A 26,494-nucleotide genomic window follows, 5' to 3' on the forward strand; every position below is an offset into this window, starting at 1 on the left:
TAATAACATTATTCATCAAAGACACAATACTCTGTGTCCCTGGATTGTTCCGTCTCTACCTCAAGTCGTTTAGATGATTTCTTTTTCACGCGCTTCACACATGAAAAGGACAAAATAGTGAGATCCGAGTTTTGTCTCCCTCTTCATCGCTGAACCCTTTGGACTTGGTGATGGGAGGCTGATTGAAGGGTAAGTAGTGCGTTTTGGAGAATGAATTCTTTAGATGATAGAAGAGAGAGAGCGAAACAAGAGAAACCCAGAACACAGGCCTGTGATTCCATTATTAGTCTCAGTTCTCCTTCTCCCTCTTTTCATTTCTGATGGCTGGATAATTAAACCTCTATAGTATTGTCTTCCATCTTCCTTGCCCCACTTCCAGCAATGTGAATTCCCCTATGGGCAACTTTAAAAAGGCCCTTTTTAGACATCTGTTTTTCAGATCAGTTCGACTTTTTTCCCCATTAATTTGCGCTCTTTGTGAAAGTAGAAAGACTCGGTGCCAGGACAGAGACGAACAAGCGAATAAAAATCCTCAACATTTCAACTGCAAAAAAAAGAAGAAATCAAAGAAAGAAAGAAAAATATCCAAATATTCTTTTTCAACATTTTCTTTTTTAATTCTACAATGCTGCTATTAAACAACTCAAACCAGTCCTTAAGTGTGCATTGCAAGACATCAGATAGGAGCTCAGAGGCTGGAATGTAGAGGAGCTTAATTTAAAAGCAGCTGCGTTCTCCCCTCCAGCTTGAAGGAGGCAGCTTGTCAATTACTCGTTCCCACTCTGAACGAGGCTTTGGGCGCCACAAGGTACAAACAGGAAAACAGCGAAGCGCGGAAAGAGGAGCAGAACTCGTAACAATGATCAAATAAATACAATTGTAAATAAAAACTGATGCATTCAAGTTGAAGTGCATACTTGTGTAGCTTTACAACACGACTGGTAAATCCCGGATACTTCTGTATCAAGTTTGATAATATTCATTTTAATCCTGTTATTAAGTTTCATTACAGGGAAACCCTAATTCCATCCTGTAGTGGTATATAATCTTCATCTCAGCTAATTGAAATACCTGCATAATTAGAAGTAAACCGAACATTTATCCTGGAGTTAAAGCAAGAACATTAAGTTGTTGAAATGTTAAATGAAAAAAAAACAGTACATCAGATTAACCTTCTGAGTAATGAGCCAATTCCATCAGCTACAATTAAAAATAATATGTACAATCATATTTAGAACTTGATTTTGATAGAATGAATATGTTTGATAATGATACATGTCATTCCTCATAATACTGTGTTTTTAATGGCTGAGGAGAATCACCAACTATCGCTGACCCTCGAACACATTAATGTTTGGGTGGTTTTACACAATAAAACTGGCAAAAGCAAAAATTTGTACCGATGTTAAAGCATCTCTCCTTACTCATGAACATGTTATGGATAAGATGAAATGTTTCTGTAGACGATTCGAGATGATCATTGTAATAGGGAGAGCTGGAGAAGGACAGACGCCACTGCTACTGAATTACATGAGATTCTGCAACGCCAGCATGCCGTCCAAAAGTTACACACTGAAGCAAAATCATTTTTTTAGTAATGACAAAAAAAACAGCTAAATAAGGGATCTTCTTAAGGCCAACATAGCAGGATCTCTTAAGAGCGACTGAATCAATGTCCTCGCTGAAACGTCCTGAGGTTGCATTATTTAAAAAATATATATTTAAAAAAGACCTTCAGTTTTCTTTGATATTGTGTGCTTACTTTGTCAGAAAGTGATCTTAGTTATTTCCCTTCCTGGTCACAATTTCTCCATTATTGCAATACTGTGCTGTGATGAGGGCGAGTTTCCCATCTCATAAAGTACAATATGCTGAGGTAGAGGTCAGTCATTGAACAACAGTATCATCTGAAATAGGACAACTTTCTGCTTGTGCTGATAAAACGGACCGCTGGTTTGTTGAGCATCTCTCCGTGCTGTGTGCTGCAGGGGTTTAAAACAGTGGCATCAGCCAAAAACATCTGTGGTCTAGTTGCTGTCTCTCTGTCCAGCCAGAGGCTGCCCAACAGGCAGGTTTTCATGGAGGTATTTCATGGTGCCGTGCTCAGAGAAATCCGCCGCTGTGTGCCCATCACCTCTCAGGACCCACTTGGTGGTGAGCAGCCCCTCCAGGCCCACAGGTCCTCGGGCATGAATACGCGCTGTGCTTATACCAACCTCTGCTCCTGGAGGCAAAGTCAGGGAAAGAAAGTACGTGAGAATGGTAAACAACATATGTGTGGGGGGAAAAGAAAGAAGAAGAATGTAATCGTCATGAGAGAGTGAAATGAATAAGGAGGCGGTTGAGAGAAGAAAACACGGGGAAAGAGGCAACACAAGACAGACGACAGGGTGATCATACCACCACATACCCAGTCCAAAGCGGTAGCCATCAGCGAAGCGTGAGCTGGCGTTCCAGAAAACACAGGCGCTGTCGAGCTGATGCAGGAACTGCTCTGCTGTTTCCTCTGGAGGAGAAAAACAGCTCATTGGTGCAACCAGCTCATAAACCTGTTATCTATATCTTACAACCTTTCAGGCACCAACATGAAGTATGGGACAATGACAACTATTAATTGTGGTTATGTCATGAGCCTGAGCTGAAATAATGAATTAATGAACTGAATAATAATAAGAATTAATTACCGCATTGCAATTTAACCAATTAAATACCTCTGCTCATATCATTTGTTAAACACCACGTGCTACAAACTTATTATCTTGAAGTTATTTAATAATTATCATGATGGCATCAAATGTCATCGATCCATCAATCTGTGCCATATCTACAATATCTACTTAATGTAATTATTATCCAGCTACATCATTTTTTGATATCTATTGAATGTCTATTACCGATCTATCACCACTCCTTGAAGTTATACACAGAAACAATTCAATTGAGGTTATAAATTGTTGAGGTACCTCTTGTCGTCACTAGATGTCAGCAGTACATCCTCCGCTGCAGGTGAGAATAATCCTCAGTGTAGAAACGTGCACTCAACACGTTCTCCTGTATTTTTGAAATGCTGTTCACCGTTGTTTTTTTCTAATTACTCGAGGAAAAGTGTGAAATATTCTTTATATTTTAATCTTCCCCTTTAATGAGTGATCTGCACCTTGATCTTTCCACACATCTTTAATATTTACGGGATCTTCTTTCTCACAACAGTCCAGTTTGCAGGTTATGGTTTATTTGAGCTGCTTGTGTCAGAAAAAATGTCCCCATTTGAAAGACGGAAAATACCCTCTGCTCTGCATAGAAAGCTTTCTATCACAACGAGTTAAAGAGAGGCAGAGTGATGGCTCAGATGAAAGACAAATCTGTTTGGACATGACCCAGAGTATTAAGTCTTTTAAACTGTCTTTTAGCATCAGCTCTACATTTTAAATGGACTCTGTCCCCGACAATGGAGTCACACAGGGAGGCTGAACACTCATCCTGTCAACAAGTGTCACAGCTCATTAGTCTCTGCGGCGGAAAGTGGGACGGACGAGTAAGGAGAACTATCGGAGACACAAATACGAAGCAGCTTGGACAAGAATGATGCTGTTTAGGAAAATAATGACTGAAACTATTTTTAAAATGCACAAACTTCCTGCAAAGTAGAAAATACAAAAAACTAAAAAATTACCAGCACTAAAACATTTGGAAACGTACCATTTTCTGTGATGATGACGTCTGTGTGGGAGCTGCCATACTTGTGGATGTGATCCACAGCGTCTGGCATGCTGTCCACCACCTCCATGCAACACTCCAGGTCACCGTACTCTGTCCGCAACGACTTGGCCTCTGATGGGCTGAACGTAAGGTAGGAGGCAAATCGAGGGCCTGCATGAATCTTCACCTAGTGACACCAGGCAGATAAAAAAAAAACATATAAATCCATCCTTTATCTTCTGGTGGATGACTATAAAAATATCTAAATTATAGTTTCATATCATTGTCAGCTGAAAAGTCAAATATAGTCTCTCTGTAGTGTAGTGTGTGTGTGTGTGTGTGTGTGTGTGTATTTGGTGTTTCACCCTTTCAGTGCGCAGCATGTCAATGATCTGGTCAAAGAGTGGGGTCCTCAGGATGTCTCTGTGAATCAGCAGAGTTTCCATGGCATTGCACGCAGCCGGGTAGTCGCACTTGGAGTCTCTGACTGTAATTAGAAAATATCAATATCGATTGCTGACATGTTCAGGTTACGAGTCGTGTTATTGTAGTTAACACATCAGAAATGAACTTCTGTAAATGCATTTGCTGACCGATCTTGATAACTTTGTCAATGGAGGCTTCTGCGTCGACGTAGACGTGGCAGATCCCCTCGCTGTGACCCAGCACTGGGATCCCCTTGGCCGCTCGCTGTATGTCCTTCACAAGCTGGGATGAACCTCGAGGAATGATCAAGTCGATTATTTTGTCCAGTCGACAGAGATCCTCCACCTCCTCACGAGTGCTCACCTAGCGACAAAAAGAGGTTTGTGAATCACAGCAGCTGGAAGTATCTGCTGAGAGATTTGCAGGAGATCAATTTTACCAGTTGCACGGCTTCTTTGACGCCATGCAAGGAAAGGGCTTCCTGGGTGAGCTCGTGGAGAACACGGTTTGTGTTGGCCGCCTCCTTGCCTCCCTTCAGAAGAAGGGCGTTACCACTGGCTATGGCCAAAGCTGACACCTGGATAAAAACAGGGGGTGTGATTATTCCTGCAGTTATTTTAAGAAGCTTTTAGAGGTAACTAAAAGTATTGTACATATACAAACTTTTATATAATGATTAATTTGCTTGGGGTGTTTGTGTTAGAGCAGCTCTACCTGGGGCAGGCAGTCAGGTCTGGCCTCAAAGATGACCAGAAGAACTCCGATGGGCACCGTGATCTGCTCCAGCTCCAGGTTGTTAGCCACCCTGGTCCTGCGCAGCACCTGACCCACGCTGTCCTGGGCTGCCACTGCTATCTGACGCAGGCCGATGGCCAAGCTGTTGAGTTTGGCTGGAGACAGACTCAGACGCTTCTGCATCGCTGCTGGCAAATGGCCTGGAGAAGGAAGGAAAGCAGGGTTACACGGTCAGCTATCAGGTGATATAGTAGTGAACTAACGGAGGCCATCAACACAGAGGGAAAGTGACCTCTCTGATTGAGCGGCTACCTGCGTTAACGGCCAGGTCCATGTCCATCTTGTTGGCAGCCAGAATCTCGTCCTTCTTTTCAGTCAGCAGCTCTGCCAGATGACAGATGATCTCACTCCTCTGACAACACAGTCCAACAAATACAGGCAGGATGAGCATGTAGCACAGATCTCCACAAGGAGGCAGTGTTTCTCTATATCAGCTAAAGGTAGACTGAGGACAATTAGTAAATTATGAGTGTTTATAAACTATTTGAACTTACTTATGTTCATTGATTTTAAAAATGTTGACTGAACACAACAATAGACTTTATTTAAAACAATATGTCACCTGGTCTGGGAGAAGAGATGCCAGGGTTCTTCCAGAGTTGCGAGCCATTTCTGTTTGCTGCTCCACAGTTGGTCCTGGTGAAGAGTCAGGAGACGAGACAGAGTTCAGTCAAAGAGTTAAAGCTATAAGCTGCAGTTTAGGCTGCAACAATACAAACATGAAGCTGAGTGAGAGAGTCCGTTCAGCCTGGGTAAACTCACCTGCTGGTTTGATCTCAGAGAAGAAGGTTCCCAGCTTTTTGCCCTCCACAATGTCAGTGATGACATGGCCCGTTACCTTAGGGTGGGTTCCATTTGCAATGACCACGGAGGTGCCGCCTTGCAGAGCCCACAGCGCAGCCTTGACCTGCAGACAAACACAAATTCAATTTGAAAGACTTCTATTCAAACTTACAGTGGCAGTTTCTCTTTTAAAGGATGTTACAATCTTTGTTTTCTCACTGGCAACATGAACACTAGCCTTTCGCTAACTTCATGTGGTTCTGCAGGATAACAGCGGTTATACAGTTGGTGATCAGAGGCACATAATGGTTCTAGAGGACATTAAATAAACTCATTGGCTCAGTGTTGCTGAAGTTTTGCTTTCATATACATTGCAGATATGGGAAGTTGTGCAAAAGACAAAGAGTAAAGAGGAAGTTATGTACTTAACATGAAATGCAAAGTGAAGTCCAGAAAAACCCTTAGTGCAAAAGGCAATTCCCTTTTTGCCCCTCCCACGTACTGAGGATAAAACTTAACTTGAAAAAAGGTAAAAACTTTCAGACTGATTATGGATCGAAAACAAACCTTGGCCTCCATGCCTCCAATCCCAACTCTGGACTTTGTACCATAAGTGATGGACTGCTGGTCTCCGGGGTAAAAGATGTCAATGAGCTTGGCGTCATCTGTTCCAGGGGGGCTGTTGTAGAGTCCTGACAAATCGACAACTCTTATGTAACTTGTTCATACACAATTACGTACACTTGGGTGAGTTCTTATTTAGGTTATGAAATAGAAATTAAAGACTTTCTCCTACTATATGGTCCCAATTTTTACTCTTTCAAGAAAATCCACTCAGAATTTATGCTGAGTGGATCCACAGCCACGACACGTGCACACCACCACCTTGTGCCTCATCAATTTCAATCATCATGGCAGAAGGTCTGTGTTTGTCTCTTCTCCTATGACTCAGATGACCCTGAAAAAGGTGTTTTTCTTCTTCTCAGACAGATGGTGTTGTTACCTAACAGCTGATCCAGACCGTTGCTGTGGTAACAGGCATACCTTCCACATCAGAGAGTGCGATGAGCAGGTCAGCCTTCATCTCCACAGCTAGCCTCGCCGCCAGACTGTCATTGTCCTTAATGCTGATCACCTGCAGAACCAGGACATTTATGTAAAACCACTTGTGGAAACTCCGGCATCTGCCAATTTACTAATTTGAGCTATTTCCTTTTTTTTTTTTATATATTCGATTGGAAGGCTGATCATTATTATTCTGAAAACTAGAATTAACATAATGTGGTTTTTCAGAATAATAATGTATTGCATTTAAGTTAGGCATTAGTTGAGTTTTAAGACAAATTTCCAACAAGCAATGTCGCACCAAAAATTATCTACTTTAGCAAAGTATATTTGTATAATATTTGAAGGAGAAATTACAAAATAAGTGGTGAGAATACATAAAATGTGTAAATAAGATGAATGACAGAGTGAAGCGTGATTATCTACAGAAAAAAAAGAGGTGTTAGTCATTTCTGCAGGAAGAGAAGGAGGCGTCTACCTACAGAAGTTAGTCCAGGTCCCCTCTGACAGAACCTCCTGACCAGTGACTCCATGCACGGCCATCGCTCCCCTCCCAGCATGCACATGCCGTATTGCTCGAGGGCGGAGCAAATAAGGTGAGGCAGGGTGGCAGAGGTCTTTCATCGTGTGTGTGGATGGTGGAGAATACAGTAGCTAATAAACAGTGCATGTCTATACTGTATAAACACCGTCTCTGTGCTCCTACTGCCACCGCTGCCTTCACCCCCAGCAGCGTCACACCCATTCTAATCTGTACCCACATTTACCCCCTGCAGGTCACTGTTGGGCTCCGGCGGTGGCACCACAGCATCGTTGGTGTTGATGATGGGCACGATGTTCATGCGCAGCAGCTCCTGCAGGGTGCTGTTCAGGTTCTGCCTCTTCTGGTCATCGTGGAAATCCAGATTTGTCACGAGAATCTGACAGAGGAGGGGATGAAGTTACTTTGAATAAAATACAAACTCTTCTGTCGCACTTCAAAGTCATTATTCTCTGGAGTTAATATAAGTACCTGTGCGGTGCAGGTGCTGTATTGGGTGAACATGGCCTCATAAAGGGCCATCAGGCCGCTCTGCCCCGCTGCAGCACAGGCCCGGGCCTCCAGCACTGGAAGAGACTGCAACATAAATCCAGTAAATGTCTGGTTGCATTGGTTCTTTCTGTAAAATGATTATCACTCCAGCTTTCTGGCTTCTCAGAGACACACTTCAATCAAACCAAGTCACACCAATGCAAGAGTTTTACAGTTTATCAGTATCTGATTGAAAGTTTCAGCCAACACAGAGCAGCAGCAGCAGTCTCTTCTTTATGTGACTCAGTGTTGATGGATACTGTAACATCCCTCCAGCTCTTCTTACCATGTCTTTGAGCTGATTTTGTCCAGAGTGCAGCGCCTGCCGGACGCTCTGTGACAGCAGGATCTCATGTCTTAATCTCTGCTTTCCAAAGGCCACTGCTCCACTGGTGACAATCATCATCTCCCTGCCCTGGTTCTGCAGCATGGCCACCTGGACAACAGCAGAACCACAGACATTTTAATAAAAGACCCAAACACTGTTTGAAATACAGTCTGTGTTGGTGCTCACCTGCTCCACAATGGAGGCCAGCCTCCCGAGAGCCAGCCCACACTCGTCACCGCGGGTGACCACAGCGCTGCCGAGCTTGACGACGATCCTCTTAGCATGACGGAGTTCACCGCGGTGGGCGAAGGAGCTGCCATGGACCCTGCCCTGGGGAGCTGTGTAAAGAGATGAGATGTTGATGGAGAATTCACCTTTATCTCATTTATATAAAAATATTTATTCTTCAAAAGAAACATACAGAGAGTGGTAGAGGAAATCTTGAGAATATGTGCGTGGAAAACTCATAATCAGATTAAATAACGATGGTGCTTTTAACTGTGTTTTCAAGAAACAAAAAAACCCACAATAAAAAAAATTGTAAAACACTAAAAAAACTGTGTTTTGCATGGTTTTCATTTCACTGCTAACACGACTGAGGCAAAAAAAAAAGTGAAGCCCTCCCCTACATCCATATGTAACCTGGGAAACAGATAATCGCAGCCTTCGAATTGCCACATCAGCAGGGCAAGCAGAAAGCCTGTGCTGACAGTACACATCTCTCTGGAGCAATGAGGCGCATGAGAGCGAGAGAGGGTGAAAGAGAGAGAGAGACAATGAGAGAAAGAGAAAGAAAGACAGAGAGAAAGAAAGAGAGAGAAGAGAGAGAGAGAGAGAGAGAGAGAGAGAGAGAGAGAGAGAGAGAGAGAGAGAGAGAGAGAGAGACCTGTGGCTTCTTGTCCAGAAAACTTCGTGCAGGCATAAAAATCTCAAACATATGATGACACGTTTCAACAGCACTTCATCGTATGAACATCTGGAATTCACCACATCTGCCTCCACATACTTCACTGATAAGGTGACTGTAGTGACATAGACATAAAATCATCATGAACCTATTTATGTATTTGTTTACTTATGACAACAGGATGTTTTCCTATTTATAATAAAGGGGGGGGGGGGTTATGGGTTAATTACTGTGCTGATCATAATGTCCCAGAGCCTGAGGTGACCTCTTGGAATCACTTATTTAGTTTCAGCAAAACTCCAAACCCAAAAATTTACAGTGATGCAACAAGGCAAAAGTTGCAAGCACTCACATCAAAACACAAGCCAATATAATAATTAACTTACGTATCAATTAGTCTTTAAAGTGTGTAAATGATGGGTCTATAAAGTGCCAGGAAAAAAGTTGACAAATATCCACCAAAGCTTGCTGAAGCCTGCAGTGTTGTTTTAAAAATGAATGTTTAGTCGATCAACACTCCAAGACCCTGAAAATACTCTGTTCACTATCGAGTAAGGAAAATAAATGAATCATGCAACTCAATAGTTTGCTCTTAACATAATATGTTGTCAATTTACTTATAAGGTAATCAACATCTTTTCAGGAACAGAATCCTCTCTTTTAACCCCCAGATGTGTGAGGTGTGTTGTGTGTTAATCTGCTGGATGAGAGGATGGCTGTGAGCATGAGGACAGCCCGTGTGACAGCGTGGTGATGGGGCAGCTCGTCTTGCCTGGTGTCGGTGTCGTGGTGAGCAGGCGGCGGACGCGTCTCAGGGACTCCAGTGGGATCCTGGCAGAGAGGGAGAGCCTGTGCAGCAGCATGGTGGTGAAGTTACAGCCTGTAGCAGAGAGAGAGAGAGAGAGTGAGACACTCACACACACACACAGGATCCAGTGAGAGAACAGCATTAAACTGTGGTGTTATGGAGAAACACTACATTTAAACCGGGTTGTAAAGAGTGAGAATCTAATAATCCTGCAGTTTCCCTGGATGCAGTGTTTCTTCTTACTTTACCCGGTGGTGTGTTGGTGTGTCTCGCCCTGTGTGTCGCCTCCTATTCGGCCTAGTTCATCCTCCCGAGCCCGTTATTTCATCATTTATCACACGTAGTTTACACAGAGGAGGACTCACCGTGACGCCTCCTCCTCCTCCTCCTCCTCCTCCTCTGACTGACAGGAGATGATGATGAAACTATTGCCGCTGTTTGCGATGAGTACGGACCGAGCGTTTATGTCCCGTTACCCGGGCCTCCGTGACTTGGAGTCCCGCTACAGGGAGTCGAAGCACCGGGGGCTGGTTCCTCGCTGCGGGAGAAGTTGACGGTTCACGTGCGGTTGTTGTTTTTGGAAAGTCTCGTGAAGTGGCGGTGAAGTGGCAGGAAGTGACGTCGGGAAAAAACCGGCGAAACCACGGAAAAGGAGCGGAAGTGCTCTTCCAGCGCACGCATTTTCAAAATAAAACTCGGCTGTTGAGAGGGAGAGAGAAAAATAAATGTTTAAAAACTCTAAATTTAATTATTTTATTTTATTTTACTTCAATTGTCCTGATTGATCCCCTGATGATCAGTTTCTCATTTAACTGTTAGTTGATGATGTTTTTAATCACTGGTGGTTGAAGTGAATGATGATGTTTGAATGTTGTCACTTAGTTTATAAATGTATAGTTTGTGTTATTTATTGTGTGTATATATAAATCGCCAAATTAAAAAACGGAAACATTCTTGTTTGATCTCATCAGACAATATTTCTCTGTAATCTGGACCTGCTCTCCTGCTGTTACAAAATAAAAAGTCACCCAGAGCAGAGTTGAGAGGCACTGTCGGACCCCCGCCTCCCCCCCCAGCACCACAGATAACTAAATTGGCTTCTGTTGCTCAGGCTTAATGTGAATTATTCCATTATATCTGTCCTGTTCTTGTTTTCAGTCGTCCACATTTGTCCTTTATCTGTTCTTCTGTGTTCCTCCTCCTCCTCCTCCCTGTTCTTTTATCTGTCCATCTGACTCAGGGGAAGAAATTGACCCTCATGCGGCCCCGGTCTCCACTAATCCACTAACTATTCTATACTTTACTATACTATATACTATACTATACTATACTATGAGTGCATCTTTTTATGAACAAATAGATATATTACATGCTTATGTTCTTGAATATATGCTGTTTTATTTATTATTGGTTTTGTATTTTTCAGCTCTTATACTCATATATAATTTCTAAATAAATGATTTCAGCAGCATCACATGGCAGAATTCCACATAGTTAAAACCTTGTCTCCCTCGGACACTGTATTGTTTCGGATGTCATAAGCAGGTGCCAGGGTCGAACAAGGTGTTAAGAGACTCCTACGAGGGGAATACACTTGATTACTACATGGCTACGTTCCATGTTTGTTCAGCTGCCGTTTGGTAAAAGCTGGTAATGGACAGCAAACACTGGAAATTCTATCAGGGGATGTTTTTTGTCAGCTGGCCACAGTGGTGACTCGCTTCGAGATTTGACAAGTTATTTTATTGCAACGATAAATTTTACTTTACAATTCTACAGCACAATATAACCAGAATATTAAACATCTACAGAAAAGTAAGGAGACGTGATTTGAATCGTCAAGTCATAAATCAAGTTAATCAATTTCCACAAGGATCGGATTAAAGTTAACAATTCCCCATTTAAAATTAGTTTTATTTTATCATGAGAAAGGGATTAGTAATATTTGAGAATTGAGCCATCCAGGACCTACAGTGTCAGTTCTGCTTTATTTCCACCTGCATTACTGTTTTAATTTTATATTGTGCATTTTTTACTTTACTTTATTTAATTTGGTTCCTTTTATCTTATTTTAACTATATATTAAGCTTTATTTTATGTTTGGAAATATTCTATTTTCTTAAAATATAAGTTTCCTCCAAATGCATGTATGCAGACAGAAACAGATCACATCAATGCATTAACATGCACAAATTAAATATAAAAATGTCGGTCATATAGTTGTTTTTCTCTATTTTGTTTACAATCATTTCCTAAAATGGGGACTCACCAAAGTAAAACAGCAGACAGAGACTGACGCATGCTTTTTGTCTTGGAGATAGACCTGTTTGTGTCTTTAAAACATGGTTCCCTGAGGCAGAAGTGGTCAATGGTTGGAGCATAAAAGGCCCGTCGGAGTGATGGTGGAGATACGGAGGATCTCTGAGGGGTTGAGTGGAAGACCTGAAAGCCTTGTGAGGAGTCCATTATAAGGTGGAGTGTTGGAGGAAGCCCCCTGATCTGATGGTATCAGTGCCCGGGGGAGAGTGAACAGAACAAATGCTATCAGGCAGCAACACAGGCCGAAAAACATGATCTCTATCTCTGCCCAGGAAACTCAGAGTAGCCCAAAGCACACACGTAATGAGAGATGAACCCATACAGATATATAAGGTGGCTGAGGGGGCCAGTCATACACCTGAAGACTGACCACCAAGCTGGAGACTGTGAACAGCACAGTGAGGATGGAAGAAAAGGGACAAGAGAGCGGCGTAATGGCCATGGCCGCCTGTTACCAGGGGTTTGATCCTGCAGCGTATCTGCAGTATAACTACACTCCACCGAGGGCGGATTTCGGGAGGACGGACAGCATCGTGCCGTGGAAACTGGCCTGTCTCCACCGAGCTTTCACTGAAGGTAAAGAGACGGACCAAAGAAACTTACTCGTACATTTACTTATGTTGTTTTAAAATAGTTGCTTTGAAAATATGTGTGAATTTAATGTCACACCAATACTAGGAATTTAATGGGAGGTATTCTTACTCGTCTTTGGAGCCAAAAACGTTGTTTCTTCACAGTTGTTTTCTTGTTTGCTATTTTTCTGAAATGTTGGATTTGAGAAAAATGCACGATGAGGCCTAACTGGTGTGTATCCAGATATTTCTGGATATAAAATATTTGTGTCTTGTCAAAATTCTTCTTCTTTCCAATTAACCTTTCTTAATACTACATAACAAAAAAAGAATGACAGTTATCAAAATGACAGACAGGAACCAGAAAAAAACCACATCTATTTCTTTTCTTTTTGTCAAAATATTTTAGAAGAACTTGACGTTTTGGTATCAAACTCTTTGTTTCTCAGAATTTCCTTTTCTCCTGCACCTCTCCCCAGGTGATGTGAGTGGTGAGCTGCTGGTGGACATAGGTTCCGGTCCGACCCTGTACCAGGTGCTGAGCGGCTGTGAGGTTTTCAAAAAGGTGCTGCTCACAGACTTTCTGGAGGTCAACAGGCAGGAGCTGAGGCGCTGGCTCCAGGACGAGGGCGGCTGCAACCTGGACTGGACGCCGTACCTCCAGCACGTGTGCAAGCTGGAAGGACGACGGTACAACCTGATCCCTGCTGAGAATTCTTCAGGTTCTTTAAAGTGTTTCCAGATCTCACATATCACTCTTCATTTTCTCTATCAGGCCCTCAGCATGGACGGAGAAAGCTGCCAAGCTACGTCAGGTCATCATGGACGTCCTCCCAGTTGATGTGCACCGCCCTCAGCCTATGGCCCCTGGTGCCCTTCCTTCAGCAGGGGCCGACTGTCTGGTCTCCTGCTTCTGCCTGGAGAGCGTCAGCCCCGACCTGGCCGCTTTCACCAAGGCTTTGGGCCACATCGGGAGGCTCCTGCGGCCCGGTGGCCACCTCCTGCTCATCGGGGCCCTCGGAGAGAGTTACTATTTCGGGGGCCCTGGAGTAAAGATCCCTGTGGTCCCACTGAATGAGGAACAGGTCTGTGCTAGTTTGAAGGAGAGCGGCTTCACCCTGATCCGGCTGGAGGTTTACACACTGCCTCAGGACATGAGGGTCGGGGTGGATGATGTGACTGGGGTGTTTTTTGTAAAGGCAAGAAAAGACTAAAAGGATGAAGTGGGAGAGCAGGCAAAGGAAAGAGTAATACATGTTAAAGTAGCCATGCAGATATTAATGAATAAAATAAAAATAAGAATACAGCATCAAGAAAGTCATGCTCCAGTTTTGTCCTCATAGTTGTATCATAGTTTATCATTTAGCATCTTAACACAGCAGTTCACACACAGTATATTTTAACATGCTGAATATGTATTTGTGCTTCAGAGGTTGATAAGTGTCCTGTTGTGTTTTGTAATATGTGACGATGTGAATAAAGACGAAATGTTAACGCAATGCTTTTGTCATCATGTTTTCTTTCTGCACATTGTGTTGATAGAATTCTTTGCAATATTAAAATAGATGGAGTAGCAACCCTATGAAGGACAACATGTGTAGTGGGAGAGCATGGAAATAGAAAAATAATATTAAAAGTTAAAGTTAAAAAGTAAATGATGTCTATTCTGATGACGTTCACTATTAAAAAAAGCATCTTTTGTCGTAAGTATTCTCTCAATCTCAAAGTGTGTTTCATAGAAACTTATTTTCTGTATTGAAAGAGACTTTTTCATTGCAAAAAATATATAATTGTGGTTTTAAAATCATTCACTTGATTGCAGTTTTATGGATTAATCTCAATATTTGCTTTTTTATTTCCTCAGCTGAGGAGATTATGTTTTGTTTGCATTTTTTGGTTTGTTAGCAGGAATACGCAAAAACTAAACAACATATTTCCATTACATTTTGTGGAGGGGTGGGACATGACCTAAAGAAGACGCCATTAAATGTTGTTGACAATCAGGGTTGAGACATGTTCAGGGGACTGTGTGCAATTTGGTGCAGAGAAAAACAATAATGTAGATCTAGTGAATTTGAATGTGGTCTCATGAGGGGAGTTGTACACGCACAGAGCCATTAACTATGTAATTACAAGTATTGAACACTGGGTGTCAGTATTTGGTCATCTTGAGTTGCTCTGAAAATATCTCTTGACCCCAAACTGGATCCATATTATTGTTCACAACACATTTCTGTTGATATGTTTTATTTTTCTCAACAAGGCAAAACAGTTTGTTCTTGGTTTATTTTTGCTTGACTTGGTTGATCTTTAAGAAAATGAATTATGTCGTGATTGAATTCCTCAGACATACAATGACACAAACTCCCGCAGCCCATTAAAACTGTTTTATTAGCAACCAACACAAAACATTGTTTATATACAGGGTCGTGAATGAACCTTTTAATCCTCCTCATGAACATATTGTGTTTGACAATATGAGTCTTCTTCCTGCCCACAGTACCAACTCCCAGAGATTCATGATATGAAACCAGAATAACTGTGCTGCATTATCGTGATTAGTTGGATTAGGCTGATGTGATCTAATCTGCTGTGGCTGTGACTGCACCGAAATCGTCTGTAATCCATCCGGCTTTGATTTTCCTTGACCTTGCGTGTAAACGTCTGGGAGGGAATGAAACCGAAAGATGATGATAATTAGAAGCAGCAGTGATTGCATTTTGATTGGCTCTTAATTTTTTTTGACGCTGTAACATATTGTGTATATAATTTAATAGAGTATATCATATACTATGCAAACCCCGGGACGTTATTCACACTTTCTGTATGAGACACCGTGAAACAACGACCTCAATGTCACTGCTTCTGTGCTGCAACGACACTAAACTTTCATTATACACAATCGGAACTGAGAAACTATTTATCTCCACAGTTCATACGTGTTAAGTGTATGTATTAATTGTCCCCGTGCATGAAATTGGGGTCCCGTCCCGAGCCATTTGCATCGCCTGCTATTTCTGATTGTTCATGAGGTGTGAGTTTTAGTACCAGTGTGGTGAAATGGCCTGTACAGTGTGTACACTTGGCACCGAAAAGGTAATTCTCAATCTCATTCTTCACACATGAATAGTTTAGTGGAAAACTCGCCCAGGACGAATCCTGTCGAATCCTGCAAAAAACACAACACCTCATTGTTCTCGGCAGTTCTCCTTCTGTCTTGTGCCGTGTCCTTGGATGATTGGTTTCCTTTCGCTGACCGAGACGTGACTTCCCAAAGTCCCGTGTTCAACTTTTCCTCATTAAAATTCTGACCTTCCCCTTTACCCGTCTGTTCGCTCTCTCCTTTCCACATTCAACTCTGTCTCGCATGCATGCCCACACTCCTACGTCCACATTACACACACTCATACTTACACCCATGCACACACAAGCATGGCCCACACATGTGCTGTGGAAGTCGGTTCCTCGCCAACATAAGAGCAGCGTACTTCTGTCATTCCCCTTTTCCTTCCTCTCTTTCTTTGGCCTCCCCTTCATCTCCTCGGCGATGGCTGGGATCAGAACTCGCCGTTGAAATGTCCGACGGAGCGCATTGATCCCTGGGTGGTTTGCTTTCTTCTCTTGGATCTGACAAGAAAGAGATTTCACAAGTGTGAGCAGTTTCTATAAGCGGTGCCAAGTGCCAGTGTAAGATGAAGAAGACCACGCTGTCCTGTACCCACCGGTAGCTGAGTCTGTCTGCTGGCTCGTTTTCTCTCGTCCCTCCTCTTCCTCACCTGAAGAGGAATCCTCTTTGTCCACAGAGGTCATGTCCAGGGAGGCCATGTGAGCCTGGGCCATCCTCTGGACAGCTGGAAACACAAATCAATGTATAGAACAAAGAGTTGAGGATCAGTTTACCTCTTTAACGGACACGACTGGACGAATAGGTGCATGGAGGAGATTATTTATGTTTTATCACCTCCGAACAAGGAGATTACGTTTTCAATGCTGTCTGTCTGTCTGCAGGATTAGTCCAAAAACTACTCAACAGATTTCCATGAAATTTTGGAGCAGATCCGGATAAACAGGTAGATCCTGGATTGTTTTTTCACTTTCTTTAATAAGGCGAGTTGAGACCTCAGCATCGCGGAGGTCTGCGATCTCCAAGCACCCTCCTAGTTTTTATTTTGTTGCTCTTTCAACCTGCAACAGCTAATTACAGTGAATTCAGTACTTTCTGTGGCCACCTGATGTTTCTACGTCCAATATTGACTCTGTCTTTATCTGTCTCTCCAGCTGTTAAATGCAAAAACACACTAACTGTGTTTTACTACTGTGTATTCAGCTGCATTTTAAGCTGATATGGTCGTATGTTTAAGTATTTTAAGTATTCAGATGATAATATGTTGTTGATGATATTTGGTATTTTCATTCATGAAATATAGATCATCGCTATGTTGCACTGATACTGTAACGTGCTACAGATCACCCATACAATATTTTAATAAAATATTATGTGATAAATATGAGTCCTGTTTGCAAATGTCAAATACACAATTTGATACAAACAATAATATTGAAAAAAACCATCATGAATTTAGTAAAAGAGCAGATATTTGAGTGTATCTGAATGTATGTGTGTGTGTGTTTGTATGTGTGTGACCGTGTTGCAGCTGTGTGCCCATCCTATAATCCAGGATGATCCCGGACAGACCCACAGCTGCCTCTGCCCCTAATCTTACCCAACACACACACACACACACACACACACACACACACACACACACACACACACACACACACACACACACACACACACACACACACACACAAAAACACACACACACACCTCTCCCTGTGTTTTTTGGAGATGCTTGTAGTCCAAACAGACACAGACCACATGGCTGTTGATGAGTTAAGCCTCCAAGACTCTTTCATTTGTGTCAGTTGTTATGTAAAATGACAGAGGAAGGGGAAACAGCATTTACCTTTGAGTGACGGCGGCTGGTAGGTGTTCGCGTGAACCAGTTTGGCTTTCAAGGCTCCGTTTTCCCCCAGAACCCACTGCGGAGGTCAAACATGCTTTAAAGATGATGGATATACAGTGTGTACAGAATCTGTTTTGGTGTTATGTCCCAATGCATGTTGTGCCCTCAGATAAATAATGAAATATAATAAATTGCTCTTATTGTCTTCCCTTAATTTGCTGGCATCAAAGTCGAAAGGCACCAAATATGACACAATCCTTCAAGACGAAGATAATGGTTGGTACGGTTTTCCTTCCTTATTTTTTAATTTAATCTCCTCTATCATCTTTGGCATTTCCTCAGTGGGGTTATTTATTATTGTAGTTATTATTGTTTTCATTGTTTTTATTGCTCTTATTCTGTAAAGTACATTGTGTTACATTTGTGCTACAACTTTATTTATAAAGCACATCTTCAAACAGCCTCTAGACTTTCAGAGGAACACCAGATAGTCACGAATTATCAGCCTGAGATGCAGCATTAGTTCTGAAGAGACTTTACTTTTGCTGTGCGCCCACTGGCTCTCATCCCACCTGATACAAATCTGCTCCCACAGTGAATTTGCACCATTTGCCTGATTTCGTTTCTTCGGCCCCCACAGGACAAACCTGAGAGCGCTGCAACCACTTTGTGAACATATAGAGCTTGATAGAAAATGAGGGATTTGTAATGACACCCAACATAAAAGGCTCACATCTCAATCAAAACACATGTTTTTGCATTGTGTTCTGATGCATTGGGACCTCTGTCATTGAAATAAATGGCATCTCATCCCCAAATGGTGCACGGTCACCATCTGGTCTACCTGGTGTGGGCTGCAGTCTTCATCTGGTGAAGGGGGATCTGTCAATCTGAAGAGTGTAGCTGGTGTCGGCCTCCGCCTTCGAATCTTAGCAGAGAGAGAGAGAGAAAGAGAGAGAGAGAGAGAGAGAGAGAGAGAGAGAGAGAGAGAGAGAGAGAGAGAGAGATTTGTATGTGCACAAATATCCCTCCAGCGATCAACACAATTCTTCCCCGTGTGCTTACTGACATGTTTTTCCCCATGACAACTACGCATGACATTACATGACAACGTTTACAAGATTGTTGTGCAGATTGTACTTGAATGACCCAGCAGGATTACATCGTGTCATAGATGGCGACTGGATTTACTCACTGTTTCCCTGCATGTTCCCATCACATGACTGTAATCATTGAGCTTTTTTTTTTTATTTTTTCTGCTGCTGTCCACTGTGTTATTTCACCACGAGACGTGATTCTGCTTCGACTTAAACCGTCTAACGTCACACTGCGGATTTATAATTCTCAGGGAATTGGTGGTGGCTGTGTCAATGTTCGAATGTTGGTTTTCTGTTATTTAGCTTTTATGATCTTCAAAATAAAGTCATGAAGGGAGACGTCTTTGCTGTTTGTTTACGACCGTTGTATTATTGCTGCAGTAAAATGGAAATAGAGCAGGCTTTATATAAACTGTGTTAAACCATCTCCAGTTGTTATTGCAGCTATGAAATACAACCAGTGCTGCGCCTCTCTGTTGCTGTTGAACAGAACTTGAGGTCTCCACTCGGGTCACAGACTGTGGGCTCAAAAAACTCTGCATCTGAAATCCGGCAGATTCATCATCTTCCTTTATTTTTATGTGTGGAGCGTGAGTGAGTCACAGAAATCAATGGTTACACAACTGATGAAATGCAACTTCGATATCTCAAATCGGTTTCAGTCGGCTGTTATAAAACTGTTGCACATTGACAATGATGAGCAATATCAGTTATTTACTCTGAATACATTTTAATAATTCCACCTCCACTGACTTTGAAGCTACTTTACAGCATTTTGATTATAGTAAAAGCATTTCTGTTGTGGAAGGTATACAAACACTTATTCAAGTACTATTCAGAGGGAAATATTGTTTTTTATTTACTGAAACACGTTTGGTTTGGAGCTGGTTAGCAATTAATTTTCAAATTAGGCATTTAATTAAACAAACCATATTATTCGAACAACCTCTAAAACCCAAACTATGCGTCCTGATGTTTCTTTTATTGCCTTAAAATGTTTAAATTTGTTATTGCACTGCATGCATTTTCAGTTTTTATGTAAAGCACTCTGTAAACCTTTTTTTTTTAAAGTGCCATGTAAATATAGTGCACTGTTATTATTATCATCGCTGAACATCATTTAATAAAATGTTAGACATTAAACTGCCTCCCAGCATCTAAAGTGTGTAAAATTAGCTCCACTTTAATGATAATTTAAGTAGGCAACTCCTCATATGTTAGAGCAGCAATAATATTATAACACTGGCAGGGGTCATTCTGTTGCATCTAAGTACTTTTACTCTTAATACTGACTAAAGTTTGTTCACAACACTCCTGTACTTTGGGAACATAATGCAGTCATAGCGTATTTTACTTGATTAGATCATGATTAGAAAAACTCCACCACAACAATAAAGAGATTATTCATATTGAAGTAAATACAACCATAGAACACATTATTCAGACAAACAATAAATAAAGGTGTACTGGCACATGTGATATATTCCCTCACATCAGCTCTATTTTTACAACATGTTATGTTTATAAGATTGTTGCGAGATGCGAGCTGCTGCCGAGCCAATGGCAGATGAGAGCGTGGGCAGGAAACGTGTGGGCAGCTCTCACGTTGGAGTAACTCTCACCTCCCTCTGTGTGCTGGGACTCATACATATTCATCATTCACTCAACAAAATTACATATGCTGCCATTGTGTGTGTGTGTGTGTGTGTGTGTGTGTGTGTGTGTGTGTGTGTGTGTGTGTGTGTGTGTGTGTGTGTGTGTGTGTGTGTGTGTGTGTGTGTGTGGTTGGTCAAATTTGAATATGGATTAAATAGGAAAACCAGGGAATCCACATTTTAAATGCTGTAATCCAACAAACATGTGTGCAATTTCACACAAGCAGATGGACACACACAGACACACACACACACACACACACACACCTCATGTGAACTACACCACAGGTTGAGCACCTGTCTGAAAGCCTGTCCAGGCCCAGTGACCTTTTATAAGTGTTGCAGCCAGAAGGTGAAGCACCTGCAGGAAACACAGGATTTCCGTCAGGACCTTGTTGTGCATGTTTGAAATCATAATTAAATATCAGCAGCAGCTCAGTGTGGCTGTATTTAAAGACCTATCTGAGCTTGTTGTGGATCAAACTCCATTTCCTTGTGTTAGTTTAGAACAATTTGGATCAATTACTCTTCTTCTTTAATAACTGGAGGATTTACCGGTATCACATGGCCTAGACAAGTTTACATGAACATTATGTAGCCTAGGTTTTGTAGGAATTAGCTTCTACCACTTTTGGTTTGTTTTTTATTTTTTATTTATCATTGCAGTTCTGTCAGTGTGTCTGTTTTGTTTTAAATCATTTTCAAACATGGACTGAAACAGCCCATCCTGATTTGTTCTACAAATGTATCTGCCCAACAACGTACAAAGATTGGATGAGACTTTAATGAAAAACATTGTGATGGCCATTTTACAAAACTATTGCCTCGCACTTGAGCACATGTTTACAAGTAGATGGATCACATTTTCATGAGTTTTGGAAGGACAGCTCTTCTCTATTCAAACTGCTATCTCTCTACGAAAACGTGCTAACATGGCCAGAAAGGTCAAATCATATTTGGTGCAACAGATCGCAGAAAAACACGCCAGTGAGAGTGAGGACAGCTGGACCGACCGCTCTACACCAACTGTGTGTGTCTCATGTGTTTGTACATTTTACTGCTCTGATTTTACGCTGTTTTTATTCCCTGTTTGAGAACGATCCAGCGAAATTAGAAACTCCAACCATGCTGCAGTAGCTCTGCCACAGAAACTATGAGGATGAGGGGGGGAGTGGGAGCAGCACAGGGCCTCAGTGTAATGTTCACACCATGAATCAGTAAACCCCCTACTCATTTTTGGTATGTGGGACGACCTTCATCGTAACCTAACATTCAACTTCAGTGCATTAATCTGGATGTTCATAAGGCAAAATGGCATCCCCGGATGCGTGCAGTGTCCTAAAGAGGCCTTTATACAGAAATAACCCATCCACTTAATAATCACAACCACTCAGTGAAAGCATAAGTCCTTTGTTCATACAATGCTTTCAATCAGTTCTGTGAATAATCCTGTGCAGAGCTGGATTTGACCGCAGCACATTCAACAGGAGACAAATCAAACCCACCGCTGCCATTTCTGACCTTTTGTTTCCCAGCGAAGAATTCTTAAAAATAGTTTAGCGCCTGATTTGAACATTTCATTCAACCAGATTATTTGACTGGAAACACAATATTGTTGGAGTAGTGACGTGGGCGAGTCACACACACACACACACACACACACACACACACACACACACACACACACACACACACACACACACACACACACACATACTGTACACATGTGCACTCGATAGGGGAAGTTTCCTATTCCAGGTCGACTCCAAGGAATGTATTTAAAGATGGACGACACGTTCTCCACTTCCTCCCACTAACGCTAACGCTGCCATCTTGTGCATTTGGAGCCAGAGTCTGCATGGTAAGGATTACGGTAGCGAAGTCCCGCCTATACAACCACTTGACCAATCGTGAGTCAGTCTCAGCTGTCAATCATGATGTTTCACCAAGTTTTTACAACATCAAATAACTAATTAAAACCAAACGTATCAGAAACATGAACACTTGAACATACATACATGCATCAGGGTGATAAGAAGTACCTAAAATGACAGAAAAGATCTTTGAGACGAATTTACCTAACATCTGCTTTGACTTTTTAGTTTGGTACAATCTGCTGTCATGGAGGAGGCAGGGTTTATGATATGACCATCAGGACACTTTGGCTCACCTGGTCACTGCTTCCAGTTTCTAATATTCATTATTACCCTGTTAGGAATAATCTCAACAGGAGCAGGAGGAAGAACGTTGGGTTGTTGGAATAAGTCTCTGCTGGAGTTTAGCTCTTGGCTGTGCTGCAGTTGGAATTTGTTCTTGGCGTTAGCTCTTTGCCCTTGATTCTGGGCCTCAGTCATCAACAGCTAATCTCTTCGGTTTTAATCAGTCATCTCCTCTCCTCCTCCTTTCCTTTCCGACTTGCCTTCTGTCAGTTATTCTGTTTTCCTTTTTCACTGTTGTCCTCCTCAACACTCGTTCACTCATTCCCCTCAACTCTTTCTGCTTATCTCTCCTCATGCCTGTTTTTCCATGCTACTGCCATTTCAATGCTAATCGAATCTCTCACACGACACCTCCCCCAACTGTGATGCCAAAGTGTCTCGAGCGCCCCGCTGGGGACTGGCTGCAGTGTAAGTCATGAACCCCACCTCCTCCGTGTCAGTGGATGGGACATGGCCCTGAGTAAAAAGTCAAAGTTCACCTGATTTCTCCCAAATTTTCTCAAGATGGTTTCTGTCATTTTAGGGTTTTCTTATCACACGGATGTATGCGCAAGTGTTCATGTTTGTGATTAGTTTGGTATTTGATGTTCTAAAAATGGGGTGAAGAGGCATCACTGACAGCTGGCTCTTGTCAAACAGCCACTTCTCAGACTCTTGAGGAGTCATGAGTCGTGTTGAGTCAACGACTGATCAACCAAACGCTCAGAATCTAAACAGTAGATCAACCAAACGCTCAGAATCTAAACAGTACCGTTGCAGACTACATGAGACGTGATAAGTGATGAGCAAAATATGTGAAAATGAAATCCTCTGTGTGGTTTGGATAAAAGTGAACAACAAACGCCCCGGATCAGCTGCTGCCACAGACAACTAGAACATCCAGGAAGGCGCCGGGTTTGCAGCATTCAAGTACGTGTCAAGTACAGTTGAGTCTCATCCCACATGACACAACCATTTTTATATTCACCTACAAAGGCAGCTACAGCACTGCACTGCTGGAGAATGCGAAACAAGAGGGATTCTCATGCAGGAAGCCGACAATATGGATTATAAAACCAATTTTGCAGCTGGATGAGTGTTTATCCCCTCGGCTGGAATTCTTGCATCTTAAACATTGTAGAATTTCTTATTTCCTGTACATTGCAACACCAGATTCAGGGTCACTCGCCTAAGACGCAAGATAACGTTTGAACCGCCTAACCTTTTGTGTGAATTACCAGGAAATGCTGCTACTTTCATTTAGATCCATGATGGAAGATTTGAAGTAATCTTAGGTCCTGAGTTGATAAACTGCATCTTGAGGGTTGACCATACTTTCCGTGTCCAATGAGAGTTGCGTACTCATTCTGGTCACATGTACTGTATGTGCCCAAGGTTCCACCATATTAGTTCGGGGCGTTCGGCTCTCTGTTCACTTCCAATCTGTGTGAGTGAGGGGGGGGAATTAAACATTCGCTTCCTGTGGCGAGGCCAATCCTGTGGCTCTGAATTTGCATATGTGTGACCAGGCGTAGGGGTGCGTACCCTATGACCACATTTACGTCACAGGGACAATAGGGGATTCCAGTGGACTGGTGGAAGCAGAAACTATGAAATCGCCCTTATAGTGAAAACTGCCAAAGAGAGTTCAAGGAATTGATATTCAAGAGGGAAGCGGTCTTAATAATAGAAGAATACTTTCAGTAATGAGAAGGTCTAGTTATCCAAACCTGTCCTACTATAAGAATCAGAGTTATTTAACCTCAAACTGTGTTTTTGAATGAGCGTGTTTACATTTTCATGAAATCAGACCTGTGTGGCTGTTTGGAAAAGCAAATGAAGGAATGAATCTGCACTAGAAGGAGCAAAAGGAAAGTAGTCCAAAGCTCAAGAGACTCCAAGCTGGGCTGGAAACAACAGATGTGTGAGAAACATTTCAGTGCTTAGACATTGATTTGTTCATTTATTTTTTCATTTTCCATTCTGAAACAAACACATGCTCTAAATCTTCCAAATCCTCTACCAGGGAGTAATAAAGACGTCTGGTCGCCGATGAGATTTCCCTCTAGGGAGCGTCCCACCATTTGGTTATGTACGTCTACTGTCTTAAAAGCAGAAGAAACTATGTACACTTACATTTTATTTGCTGAGGGAGACTGTATCTCAAACCTATCTCAGTGTTACCTTGACGACCTTTATGGACCGTTATCATTGCCAGACTTTAATAGCTTTAAGTTTAATAGCTGCTCTGCCTCCATATTGCACAGGCCAATATTTTTCCTGATCACACAGCAATATTTCACCAATCAGGGTCACTGTCCGTGCACGTTAGCATCTTCACCTGCTTTCACTCTGGGATGATTCAGCAGAAGCTACAAAGAACTGACTCCATGCTCTATTTATTTCACACAATGCACTCACCCCCTCTTTCTAATAATGTGACAAGTGGATGTTTTGGTTCACAGATTTATTACTCAGGGACACTATCTCATTTTTTAAATGACAAACAGAGCTTTATCTCCCACTTCCTCCTCTTCCACTCTACTTTCGCAGGAAAAGAGATGCCTCATCACTTTCGAGAGCTCCAAACAACTGAGGCTGTGCAGCTCAGCTTAATCCCAGCTGCCCACACACTCTGCGAGGATAATACGCAACATCCAAAATACGGAGTTCTGCAAAAGTCGTGCTAGACTGGTTATGTAACCGTCTGTCAACTTCAGGGGAAAGGGGACAACAGTCACATCTGTTTATTTAAAAAGACAAGATTAAATTTGCAGGCAGGCATTTCATTCATATTCCAACCTGCACTTTGACCCACAATGCCAGATAACAGTGACTCTCTGCATGAACTTTCCCACATGTAAGTTTAGATATCAATTCTTAGTCTGCACATTAAAGAAAACTTATCACACAGTTTTGGAAATTTGACCCAGGTTTGACCTCATTCGTCCACACATGCCCGCGCTCCACCATCACCACTACAACCATCACAGCCACTATCACCCTCATCCACGCCAGGCCTTACGCACCACACTATCCCTGCGCTCTCACCATCTCCACCTGCCGCGGGTCCAGCTGGGTGGGCACGGCGGAAGGCACGGAGAACTGGATCTTCCTCCTCGCGTCCTTGTCCACGTCCCGCTCCATCACCTCGGTGTCCGCGGGCAGCAGCGGGTCCATGACGGCGTCCAGCGCTGACGCCTCCGGAGCCCGAGCGCACAGATGTCCGAGGAGGTCGGAGCGCACTCAGATCCGATTAAACTGCCCGCGTCTTAATCTCTAATACCACTGACTGAATATTATATTATTATATTATTAATGATAATGTAATAATAATTCAGCTGTAGGGAACCAGCAGCATCCTCCTGCCACATGCAGCAGATCTCTGTGGACTCTTCAGCTGCGTTTGTCAGCCTCTCTCTCTCTCTCTCTCTCTCTCTCTCTCTCTCTCTCTCTCACAACTCCATGACTTCAGAGGACATTACTTAGACTGATTTCCTGGAGACATAGTAACTTGCCCAACCCTAACCCTGTAGCCTTAACCTAAACCTGACCTAAACCTAAACTTGACTTTAATCTAAACCCTAAACATAACCTTACTCCTAATCCTCACCTTACAATTAAATATTTTAGTTATGTCCCAATAATATGACTGTGTAAACAGTTTTAGGTCCCCACAACAAGAGTAATACCTAAATCACACACACATATACCCACCCACCCACACGCACACAGGAACACACACACTCCGCCCATGTCTCTGGCTTCCAATTCAAAAGTGGCCCAGAAAGCAATTTCCC

At 42.4% G+C, this 26,494-nt stretch overlaps 3 protein-coding genes across 6 annotated transcripts; 1 reads left to right on the top strand and 2 right to left on the bottom strand.

Moving 5' to 3' along the window:
* Positions 1-592: 592 nt before the first annotated feature.
* aldh18a1 (aldehyde dehydrogenase 18 family, member A1) lies at positions 593-10,503 on the bottom strand. Of its 4 annotated transcripts, none has more exons than XM_047338441.1 (18): positions 10,249-10,503; positions 9,848-9,955; positions 8,355-8,506; positions 8,127-8,276; positions 7,781-7,885; positions 7,536-7,688; positions 6,748-6,838; positions 6,271-6,395; positions 5,683-5,827; positions 5,483-5,556; positions 5,173-5,272; positions 4,840-5,060; positions 4,565-4,702; positions 4,293-4,488; positions 4,065-4,186; positions 3,700-3,886; positions 2,411-2,506; positions 593-2,224 (listed from the first exon to the last, which is right to left on the bottom strand). In XM_047338441.1, exons 2-18 carry the CDS (start codon positions 9,936-9,938, stop codon positions 2,028-2,030), a joined length of 2,343 nt encoding a protein of 780 aa, XP_047194397.1. In that variant the 5' UTR covers positions 9,939-9,955; positions 10,249-10,503; the 3' UTR covers positions 593-2,027. The 4 variants fall into 4 exon arrangements, with proteins under 4 accessions (XP_047194397.1, XP_035002274.1, XP_035002272.1 ...); XM_035146383.2 differs by having other exon boundaries at positions 7,530-7,688; XM_035146381.2 differs by having other exon boundaries at positions 7,530-7,688; positions 10,127-10,253.
* Positions 10,504-12,319: 1,816 nt separating this feature from the next.
* On the top strand, positions 12,320-14,273 carry LOC118100870 (phenylethanolamine N-methyltransferase). The gene is made up of 3 exons (XM_035146385.2): positions 12,320-12,778; positions 13,254-13,464; positions 13,550-14,273. The coding sequence occupies exons 1-3, from the start codon at positions 12,607-12,609 to the stop codon at positions 13,986-13,988; spliced, it is 822 nt and encodes a 273-aa protein (XP_035002276.1). The 5' UTR covers positions 12,320-12,606; the 3' UTR covers positions 13,989-14,273.
* Positions 14,274-15,146: 873 nt separating this feature from the next.
* LOC118100872 (protein phosphatase 1 regulatory subunit 1B) lies at positions 15,147-26,096 on the bottom strand. Its single transcript, XM_035146386.2, has 5 exons — positions 25,746-26,096; positions 18,589-18,672; positions 17,745-17,820; positions 16,497-16,625; positions 15,147-16,401 (listed from the first exon to the last, which is right to left on the bottom strand). The coding sequence occupies exons 1-5, from the start codon at positions 25,872-25,874 to the stop codon at positions 16,268-16,270; spliced, it is 552 nt and encodes a 183-aa protein (XP_035002277.1). The 5' UTR covers positions 25,875-26,096; the 3' UTR covers positions 15,147-16,267.
* Between the last annotated feature and the right edge of the window lie 398 nt (positions 26,097-26,494).

The sequence above is a fragment of the Hippoglossus stenolepis genome, chromosome 21 (genome assembly GCF_022539355.2).
Source record: "Hippoglossus stenolepis isolate QCI-W04-F060 chromosome 21, HSTE1.2, whole genome shotgun sequence".
Taxonomy (NCBI): Eukaryota; Metazoa; Chordata; class Actinopteri; order Pleuronectiformes; family Pleuronectidae; genus Hippoglossus; species Hippoglossus stenolepis.